Source organism: Phasianus colchicus, chromosome 28, assembly GCF_987193195.1.
Source record: "Phasianus colchicus chromosome 28, bPhaCol1.hap1.1, whole genome shotgun sequence".
Classification (NCBI taxonomy): domain Eukaryota; kingdom Metazoa; phylum Chordata; class Aves; order Galliformes; family Phasianidae; genus Phasianus; species Phasianus colchicus.
The window spans coordinates 2,707,332-2,717,480 of record NC_143463.1 but is presented as its reverse complement, the minus strand read 5'-3'; the positions used below and the strand labels follow the sequence as shown (position 1 = coordinate 2,717,480).

Genomic DNA, 10,149 nt, shown 5'->3' with positions numbered 1-10,149 from the left:
TCTGGAAGGCCAGGCTTTCCCAGATATTTTGGGGCCACCATCCCTCCTACGCCGCCGCCGTGGCTGAAGGCTGCCACGTGGTGGCAAACGTCCCCTTCGGCTGCGATGGATTTCAGTCCTCCGCCCTTCCCATAATTATGTCCCTTTCCGCTGCCCGTAGCGCAGTCAGCCCGCACCGTCACGTGACGCGCAGAGGGTCTGTGCCGCGATGCACTCTGGGAGCTGTAGTCCAAAGCGCGGGGGGGCGCTGCGGCGGCGCTGCGGTTTGGGACTCTCTTTCCCATCGAACCCCGCGGCGCCGCGGAGGGAGCGGGGGAGCAGCGCTGAGCGGAGCGGAGCGGGCGGCGGTGCGTGCGGGGCTGCGGTGATCCGTTCGGGGCACGTGGGGCCCTGGTACAACAAGGGGTGCTGGGGGGGGGAGGGTCCTTGCAGGTCAGTGGTGGAGTGGTTGGGTTGGGAGGGTCCTTGCAGGTCAGTGGTGGAGAGGTTGGGTGGGAGGGTCCTTACAGGTCAATGCTGAATTGTTTGGGGTGGGAGGGTCCTTGTAGGTCAACTATGGAGTGGGTGGGTGGGTGAGAGGGTCCTTGCAGGTCAGTGGTGGAGTGGTTGGGGTGGAAAGGTCCTTGCAGGTCAATTATGGAGAGGTTGGGTGTGAGGGTCCTTACAGATCAATGCTGAAGTGGTTGGGGTGGGAGGGTCCCTACAAGTCAACTATGGAGTGGTTGGGTGAGAAGGTCCTTGCAGATCAATGGTGGAGAGGTTGGGGTGGAAGGGTCCTTGCAGGTCAGTGGTGGAGAGGTTGGGTGTGAGGGTCCTTACAGGTTAATGCTGAAGTGGTTGGGGTAGAAGGGTCCTTGCAGGTCAATGCTGAAGTGCTTGGAGTAGAAGGGTCCTTGCAGGTCAATGCTGAAGTGCTTGGAGTAGAAGGGTTCTTGCAGGTCAACAGTGGAGTGGTTGGGTGGGAGGGTCCTTGCAGATTAATGTTGGAGAGGTTGGGGTGGGAGGGTACTTGCAGGTCAGCTATGGAGTGGCTGGGTGAGAGGGTCCTTGCAGGTCAATGGTGGAGAGGTTGGAGTGGAAGGGTCCTTGCAGGTCAGCCATGGAGTGGTTGGATGAGGGGATCTTCGCAAGTCATCCTCAGAGCCATCAGACCTCTGGAGCTGTTGGGGTTGATCCTGTCCCTGTTCACTGACGTAGCAGTGCAAGGATTCCCCACCTGTGTGCAGGAGGAGCACGCTGTGCTGCCATGCGGTCCCACCATCCCCTCCCAGGGCTGAGCTGGGTTCCCTCAATCTATAGGAAATGCATTGCAGCCTTCCCTAAATAATTGCAGCGCTGCAAAGCTCCCCCCGCCCCAACCCACCCAGCCACCTTTGGAGCAGTGCTTTGCTCTGCAATTAACTCTGCCTGCTTTGTCCCAGCAGCTGGGCGTCCTCTGCAGGGAGCCAGGTACCATCCCAGCCCCAATGAGGCACTGAGACAGTGAGTGGATGCTTTGGTGGGGGGGGGAAGGGGGGAGATGTTTGGTGGGGGGCACTGGGGGGACTCCTGCAGGTTGCAGCACTCTGGGCTGTGCTGGCAGCGCTGCTCTCTGCGTGCTGCTGCCCACGTGTGTTGCCTCAGCCCTTCTTTGCTTTTGCTTCTCAGTAAATCTGCTGCTGTGGCCCAGCAACGCCCTGAAGCACCATGGCAGGTAAGGACCCCTCACTGCACAGCAGAACGCTTCCAGATCCCATTTCTCAACACGCTGCTGTAGCTGGAACCCATCGGTGCAATACTTCATAGTGATCCCCAAAGCTCTGCAGCTCCTTCCTCTCCTTTCCCCCCACTGCTGTGTTCCCCGTGCTGTGTCCTGCTGTCCTGAGCTCGCAGCTGTGACGATAAAGGCTTTAATTCCCCCTCGCAGCATCCTGCCTGTGCTCTCCCTCTTAATGCAGCTTAATTGCAGCGAGGTGACTCACGCCAGCTTTAAAAGCTCACAGATGCAGTGCAGCTCTGGGCGCTCCCCATACAGTTACACACAGCTCCTGCAGTGTCTGCTCACACAGACAGCAGCTGGGGAAGGGAACCCTCGCACTGACAGCCCCTGCTCAGACATTTCCCCTTCTGTGCCATTTGGAGCTTTTCCCAGCACATTCCTCATCTCTCCCCCTGGTTGGCTCTAATGCCGTTTACTGGGGCGGAAGGAGATGAGATGCAATTAGTTGCACTGGCCTGCAATCAAACTTTAATCAGCAGTGCTCCCCAAGGTGCAGGGGCTGCATCCAGGCTCACACCGGCAGCCCTGCCTGCAAGCTGACAGCAGCTTTCATACAGAGGTTGGGGCGCTTAATTAGTTGATATTGAAATGTAATTTGTCCCCAAGATGAGCTTTTCTGTATCGCTTCCTGTCAGCGTGTGCTGATTTGTGGTGTCTGAGTGCAAAGCTTCTGCTTTTTGTTCGCTGGCGGGGCTTTGTGTCATGTAAAAACCTGTTTTGGAAAGAAAGGGGTACGTCCCTGGATGTCTTAGCAACAGAATCCTCCCCCACGCCATGCCTGCACTGAGCTGGTGCCATCTGAGCACCAAATCCCAGTTAGAGAGATGCTTTCCAAGGGCAAACTCCTTTGGAATTCCCTTCTTTCATAGGGAACCCCTTCTTTGGGGTTCCCTCTTTGAGATTCCCTCTTTAGGACCCCCCTCTTTCAGACACTCTCCTTTGGGATTCCCTCATTGGGAACCCCACCTTTGGGACCCCCTCCTTTGGGATTCCCTCATTGGGACCCCCTCCTTTGGGACTCCCTCTTTGGGATTCCCTATTCAGCATCCCCTCCTTTGGGACCCCCCTCCTTTGGGATTCCCAGAATGGGACCCCCTCCTTTGGGATATTTAGGGTTCCTCCTTTGGGACACTCATTTTGAGGAGGTTTATTATTATTATTTTTTTTAATTATCCTCATCCTGAGAGTGGGATGCATGCTGGGAAGATGCAGATGTCCCACATCTCAGCATTCAGCTCATCTGCTGTGTTCTGTGTTGTAGAAAAGGTGAATAACTTCCCGCCGCTCCCCAAATTCATCCCCCTGAAGCCCTGCTTCTACCAGAACTTTGGGGATGAGATACCCATCGATTACCAGTCCCTGGTGAAGAGGATCTACCACGTCTGGATCTGTACGTTGGATAAGGAAGCTGCCCTGGTTGTGGGTGTGTGGTTGAGTTGGAAGGGGTCCTGAAAGACCATCCAGTTCCACTCCTGTGCTGAGCAGGGGCAAAGCCCCTTCAACCCCAGCCATTTCTGTGGTCTCATGGCTCTAAGGATGACCTGTAAGGACTCTTCCACCCCCATCACTCCATGGTTGGCCTGTAAGGACCCTTGGAACCCAACAACTCCACTGTTGACCTGTGTGGACCTTCCCACCTCAACCTGTCCACAGTTGACCTTTAAGGACCCTCCCAATCCAACCACTCCATGTTTGACTTGCAGGGACCCTCCCACTCCAACCACTCCATGGTTGACCTGTGAGGACCCTTCCATCTCAGCCTTTCCACATTTGACTTCTTAGGACCCTTCCATCCCAACCACTCAGTGGTTCAATGGATGATTATTGAGGTCACAGAATCTCAGGATGGGTTGAGCTGGAATGGAGCTCTAAGGTGGTCTGGTCCTATTCCTGCACTGAGCAGGGACCCCCACAGCTCCACTGGATGCTCAGAGCCCCATCCCCTGACCTCAGGTGTCTCCAGGGATGGAGACTCATATTAACTGACATTTTTTCCTGTAACCCTGGCACATAAATCCCCAATGAGGTCTCATTTAAAGGAAATTTTTCTTGCTGGAGAAATTACTTACACCTCCCACGTGTGCATGAGCGGAGTAGTGATGGAAATTAAAAACAGTAGCTGTGAGGAAGACATTCTGGGATGCTGAGTGCAGAATGGACATGCTCAGCTATTAAGCACAGCACTGGTGCCCTCTGGGATCTGCTGGCAGCTGTTTCTCCATCCGAGGGGCAGGAACAGGGGGTGTGAAAGGGCCTGGATGTCTCTGTGTTTTCAGCCTGCTTGCTGTTCCCTCACTCAAGGCAGCACTTAGGAGCTGTGAAACCACTCCCAGGCTTCCTCAGAGGCTGCAGGAAGCAGAGGGAGAGCCTGCAAGGTGCTGTGCTGGTGTCTGACAGCTCCTGGGCAGCCCCAGAGAGCACAGGGCCCACAGCTCTCCTCTTTCATAAAGGGGTTTTGATACCAACAAGGGTTGAGCCTTGCTCATAGCAGCACTGGGCTGAGCCTTGTGCTGTTCTCCATCCCTTGGCAGCCCTAGAAGGGATCCTCATCCCCCTGTTCAGTGCATCCCCTGAAGGTGGCTGTCCCTGTGCTGCTGCCCCACAGCTCACAGCAGAAAGCTGTTTCCCTTTGGGGTGGGTGCAAGTTTCCCACCTAGCACAGACCATCCCTGTTATTATCCCAGTGTCTGAGTGTTCTGTGATGTGAAACGGCACCAGTTCATGCTCTTTCCTGCTCTCTCTTTGCAGTTTACTGTATCACGCTGGTCGTGAACATCATTGCTTGCCTGGCATGGTGGATTGGAGGTGGCTACGGCGCCAACTTTGGCTTTGCCATCCTCTGGCTGATCCTCTTCAGCCCCTGCAGCTACATCTGCTGGTTCCGACCAGTGTACAAAGCCTTTCGGTACGTGGGAACCCAGGAGGGTTCACTTTCTTCTTCCTTTGGGAGAGAGATTAATCACAGGATGGCTCAGGTTGGAGGAGAACTTGTAGATCATCCCATGACAGGACAAGGGGAGATGAGTTCAGACTAAGAGAGGGGAGATTTAGGCTGGATATAAGGAAGTTCTGTACAATAGGGGCGGTGAGGCACAGTCTGCTCACAGGGGTGGATGCATATTAAAAATATATATGAATGCAGAGGAGAGGCTCAGAGTGGAGGTGACGTGGCTGGTGGCACCTTTTGATCACCAGAAGACCTCACTCCAGCTCTGTTTGAGCTCTGAGCCCTGACCTGAACCTAAACACAAACCCTAAGCCACTCCAGCTTGAGGTTTGAGCTCTGAGCCCTAATCTGAACCCAAACACGAACCCTCATCCACTGCAGCTCAGGGGTTTGAGCTCTAAGTCCTAACCTGTACCTGAACCCACTCCAGCTCAAGCTTTGAGCTCTGAGTCTGAACTCAATGTCCCCCTGACATCTCTCTTCCCTCGCAGGTCAGACAGCTCCTTTAATTTCATGACCTTCTTCTTCATCTTCGGCATGCAGTTCATCCTCACTGTCCTGCAGGCAGTGGGTTTCTCCGGATGGGGAGCCTGGTAAGGACAGCCTCCTCGCAGGGGCCACTCCACAACCTGCAGGGGGACAGTGGGAGTGCTGGCAAGCCAGCTCTGGGGCCTTAGGGAAATACAGAGCAGCACTGCGCTCCGCACTGTCCTCCTTGCTCTCTCAGTTTCCAGGAGCTGTGAAACTGCTCTAATGGTGTTCTCCTTTCCTTTCCTTGCAGTGGCTGGTTGGCAGCCATCACGTTCTTTAGCACCAACGTGGCAGCTGCAGTGTTCATGCTGTTCCCTGCCATTATGTTCACGACGTCGGCGGTGGCGATGCTGGTCTGCATTTTGAGGGTAAGAGCTCCATGTTTCGCCGTGCTGCGCGACGTCTGTGGGTGTGTGGCACAGCCAGCGCTCAGCGCAGCACCCGCTGCTTTCTGCAGCGTTAATGGGTGTTAATTGGGGCCTTTTTACCCATCCTTCAGGTGCACAAAATCTACCGAGGGGCCGGCGGGAGCTTCCAGAAGGCTCAGGATGAGTGGCACAGCGGTGCGTGGAGGAACCCCCCCAGCAGAGAGGCCCAATACAACAACTTTGCAGGGAACAGCCTGCCCGAATACCCCACGGTGCCCAACTACCCCTCGGGAAACCAATGGCCTTAGGCAGCCCCAGGTTGCACACTGCCTGGATTCTCTCCTTTTTTTTTTTTTTTTTTTGCTCCTTTTATCGTTATCTGAAAAGATCATTTGCATTCCCCTCCGTACACTCCGCTCTTCGTGGGGTTTTGTTGTTGGGTTGTTGGGTTTTTTTTTGTCTCCTTGTTGCTGCAGAAGATGTGTGCTGTCTGCTATGGCACGCCGAGAGCTCTGCACGGCCGGATCAGAATAGCAGAAGGTTTTTTCCCTTGTGCTGCTCCAGCATTTGCCTCGTTGCAGACTGAGGAACCCGCTGCTCACTGCTCTTTGCTCGAGGGCTCCTCGTGATTGTGGCTGAGCTCCCTGCAATGTGAGCACTGCCAGCGTTGCTCTCCTGCTTCCCCACACACCTCCAAGCTGTCTGTCTTTGGAACAACCACAATCTGAGCAAGACTGCCGACCGGTGTTGGCTTTCCTGGATGAGTAATCCCACTCCATGGGAAATGTAACACCTGATTTCTTTGGTACTGCTGATCTGAAGGTGTCTGTGCAATCTGCAGCTCTCATCTGCTCTCTGGTGAAGATTCCTTCAGAAAGCAGTGCTCACTGTGGGTGAGTGTTGCTCAGAAATGAAGAAGAGTCCCCATTTCCATGTGGCTAGAACTGCTCTTAGGATAGAAGTCCTGCTTTCCCCGCTTCCAAAAGCTTTAGCTGCATCTGTATGCTGCAGAGGTGCAGATTCATCTCATTCTGTTAATGAGTGCTTGCCAAAATCCCACTGGAAGTTATGGGAAAGCCAACTGGCATTGGGCTTTGAGTCCAATGGGGATGCTCGCCCTCTTACAGCAGGCAGTGTGAGATCTCTGTGCCATCCCAGTCCCACACCAGAATTTCCATGCTGACCCTACCTGCCTGACTGACATGCCTTGTCCTGTGTTCTGGGCTCCAGCTGCATTATCTCAGCACTGGGCCCCAGGGTGGTTTGGGAGCAATTCCATTACAATGGATAGATTTAATTCTGCCTTCTACCAATGTTAGTTAAAATCCAACGCCATCGTGCAGTGAACTGATAGACCAAGGGAAGCTCAGTAGCTGATGTCAGCAATGCAGAGCTGATGCCTCTGTATCCAGCAGTACTTCCTTCCAGGTACGAGCAGAGCTTCTTGCCTTTCCCCAGTAATCAGCAAAAGAGGATAAAGCTGTCGGGAGGGTTTGTACCCCTGAGAGCTAGCACTGATTTATCTCATTGCCCACTTTCATCTCATGCACGTCCAGCAGGACGGCTGGAGCCTGAGCCATCCCATTCCCTGTGTCCTGCAACGACCCGAGCAGCAAAGGCTGTTGTTTCCCCTTCCCCCCAGCACCCTGCTGGGAACTCTCTCTGTCTGGGAGGTCAGTTCCCAATATTTCTGAAGGGAGTGAGCATTAAGCATCTTCAGCTCCGACAGCTGGTCCTGTGCAGGGCCGCCTGAGCCAGGTCTGGAGGTTTGGGTTGGCCCCATGGCCTGCCCAGCTCTAGGGGATGCCATAGGTGCTGCAGCATGAGTCGCTCCACGTTCACACTGAGTAACTGGAAAGCAGTCCTGGCTCGTGGACAGGGAGGCTGCCCCAGCTAGGAGGAACTGATTTGCAAGTGATCTTTTGAAAACCGTTTCTATATGTGCCTTAACTAACGATGTTAGTTCATGAATGAGAAATCTTTGTTCCCCATTCCCCTCTGCAAAACCTCCCTTTCGCTTCATTCACTTTTCCCATGTCATTCCATAAACACTCAGCAAAGTACAGCTTGGAGTTTGCACAACACCTTTGTTGTTAGGGCCAAAGCAACAGCAAACGTCAGTGGGAGGGCAGAGCCTCCTCTGACCTTGGTTTACGAGCAGCACTGACCCCTGCTGCAGCACCAGCCCTCGGGGATGTTTCATGTGCTGAACACAAGGGTGTTTTCTTCTCGCGAGTGTGCAATGTGTTTGTAATTACAAATGCTTGAAGCCTTCATAATAGAATACGACCTGGTCGCGTTGCCAAGCTTTTAGGTGCCTTTGTCATGTGTCAGGTGTGATTTTCAGCGTTCTATGTCGCTTGCCATCAGAGAGTGATAAAGGAACCGTGAGGAGAAGCATTGCCAAGAGACTCTGTACTTCTTCTTTTTCCCTTTGGGGAATCTGGGGGTCTTTTGAAGCACCCATCCTTGCATTTCCAACCTGCTCAACGCAGAGAAGGGGATACTTCAGAGCTTCAAACCAAACTGGTTGGAGGCAGATGCTAAAATCACAACCATCGTTAGCAAAATGATTGCTAAGTCATGAGCAAACACTGCCTGAGATTTCTAACGAGCTTAAGCGAAGCTCCGTGGATGGGAGCTGCCATCTCAAAACACATTTCCCCCCTTCCATCCTTTTCAGTGCCAGAAACCCAAATTCTAGCAAGTCGACTCAGTGCTGCCTGAACTGCCATGGCTTAATTCTTCGGGCTCCTCTATGGTTTTTAATGTTTACATTCGATCTCTTCACACCATTAATCCAGACCCGGCTCCTGGTTTTGCTCGTGTCTGTGTGTGATGTTTTGTGTCACTTGCAGGGCTCTGCTTTCTGTTTGTGTTTTGATCACAAGACAATAAAAGCTCATCCTGTGCTCTTCTCGAACTGGCTGTGTCAGAGCTGTGTCTGTTCCCAGGGAACCCTACCTGTCTGGCAGAGGGAAATGGCAAAATTGAGATTTTCTTTCCAAAGTCTCCCACCATTTTTTTTTTTTTCCCCCCTTAAAAGAGCCACACATTTATGGGCGAAGCTCATCCCCTTGCTGGGGACCAGTGGGACAGCTGACTGGCAAGTGTTTTATAATAACATTACCACTGTCCTCATTTTCCAGCTTAGGAGAGGTGCAGGTGATAAATGGGGTCAGACCTTCCTTCCTGGCCCTTTCTGAGCAGCACAGCCCATTGTGGGGCTCCTGCCTTGCCTGCTTTGCTGTCTGAAAGGATATTGCCATCTCTGGGGCAAACTGACTTGGAGCTGAGTTCCATCCCTTTCCTTAAGCATGCAACTGGATCTGTTGCCCCAAATTGCTTTGTGCTCCAGCTCTGCTCATAGAAGCTGAAAGAGCTGTTTTCATTGCAGCCACTCAATCCAACATCTGCTGATCTCAATCCCTTCCTCCTATCAAAGCCCTCTACCCCCCCCGGAGCCATTAGCATCTTGTCTCTATGGGCAGGATGTTGCATCGCCCTCAAATCTGCAAAAATCTCATGGCAGCAGCTTCTCCCAGAGCAGGTCAAGCAAGCAAATGGATTGACTCCAAGCACTGCCCCCTTTCTCCCTCAGGTCAATGGGAACACAACGTTTCTGCCCCAGTGCAATTCAGCCAGGCAGTGGCAATGGACAGAAAGGCCCAGGAATGAGTGTAGATATTAAACAGCACATAGGGGGCTGCTGGTTGTCCACACCCTGAATGTTTCTTCACTCCTGCACTATAGAAGCGTACAGAGTGCATTGCCTGCCCCTGAGCAGCTCTGTGTGTGTTACAGCAGTGCATTTGTGTGGTCTGGTTGGGACTCTAATTGCCTCATGCCTGGGAGGAGGGCAGGGTTCAAAGATGGATGCTGTCCCAACAGAAATTCCCCAGCTGAGCTGGTTCCATCACAGGACCTGCAAGCTCTCTGCAGACCACACACCCAGTGTTCACCGAGATATGGCACTGGAGATCACATTTAAACAACATCAGAACAATTCACTTTCTCACCAGTTGCTCCACAAGATGGGTAAGTTCTCAAGCAAAAGGTCTGAACAACAGACAACAGGAGTCTGCAAGAATATAATCACCCCCTTTTTTCTTTCCCCCAGTGCAGAGGGGTGCAGCAATAAAGCTACCCAGCCTGCAGCTCAGTCACTGCAGAGCCCATATTGAACCCTCTAAGGGGGCCTGTCATCTACTGTGGCACCTGTTCCCTATAGGGAGCTGCAGGCAGCATGGGGCCTGCCCCCCTATAGCACAGCTCTTGTCCTACAGCAGGGCCTTATCCATACAGCACAGCTCTTGTCCTATAGCAGGGCCTTATCCCTATAGCACAGCTCTTGTCCTACAGCAGGGCCTGTCCCCTATAGCACAGCTCTTGTCCTACAGCAGGGCCTGTCCCCTATAGCACAGCTCTTGTCCTACAGCAGGGCCTTATCCCTATAGCACAGCTCTCATCCTACAGCAGGGCCTGTCCCCTGTAGCACAGCTCTTGTCCTGCAGCAGGGCCTGTCCCCTGCAGTTGGGGCTGGC

General features: G+C 53.3%; 1 protein-coding gene across 4 annotated transcripts; it reads left to right on the top strand.

Moving 5' to 3' along the window:
- The first annotated feature begins 227 nt into the window (after nt 1–227).
- SCAMP4 (secretory carrier membrane protein 4) lies at nt 228–8,528 on the top strand. 4 transcript variants are annotated; one of them, XM_031604302.2, is made up of 8 exons: nt 228–347; nt 1,425–1,482; nt 1,648–1,693; nt 3,021–3,149; nt 4,508–4,664; nt 5,198–5,299; nt 5,488–5,605; nt 5,737–8,528. In XM_031604302.2, the coding sequence occupies exons 3-8, from the start codon at nt 1,687–1,689 to the stop codon at nt 5,911–5,913; spliced, it is 690 nt and encodes a 229-aa protein (XP_031460162.1). In that variant the 5' UTR covers nt 228–347; nt 1,425–1,482; nt 1,648–1,686; the 3' UTR covers nt 5,914–8,528. The 4 variants fall into 4 exon arrangements, with proteins under 4 accessions (XP_031460162.1, XP_089981994.1, XP_089981993.1 ...); XM_090125868.1 differs by having other exon boundaries at nt 235–347; nt 1,425–1,449; XM_090125867.1 differs by having other exon boundaries at nt 237–347; nt 1,422–1,482.
- Nucleotides 8,529–10,149: the final 1,621 nt, after the last annotated feature.

Coding starts and splice junctions, on each gene's coding strand:
- SCAMP4 (XM_031604302.2), top strand. Junction 4,665..5,197: donor CCAGTGTACAAAGCCTTTCG/GTACGTGGGAAC, acceptor CTTCCCTCGCAG/GTCAGACAGCTCCTTTAATT. Junction 5,606..5,736: donor TGCTGGTCTGCATTTTGAGG/GTAAGAGCTCCA, acceptor CCCATCCTTCAG/GTGCACAAAATCTACCGAGG.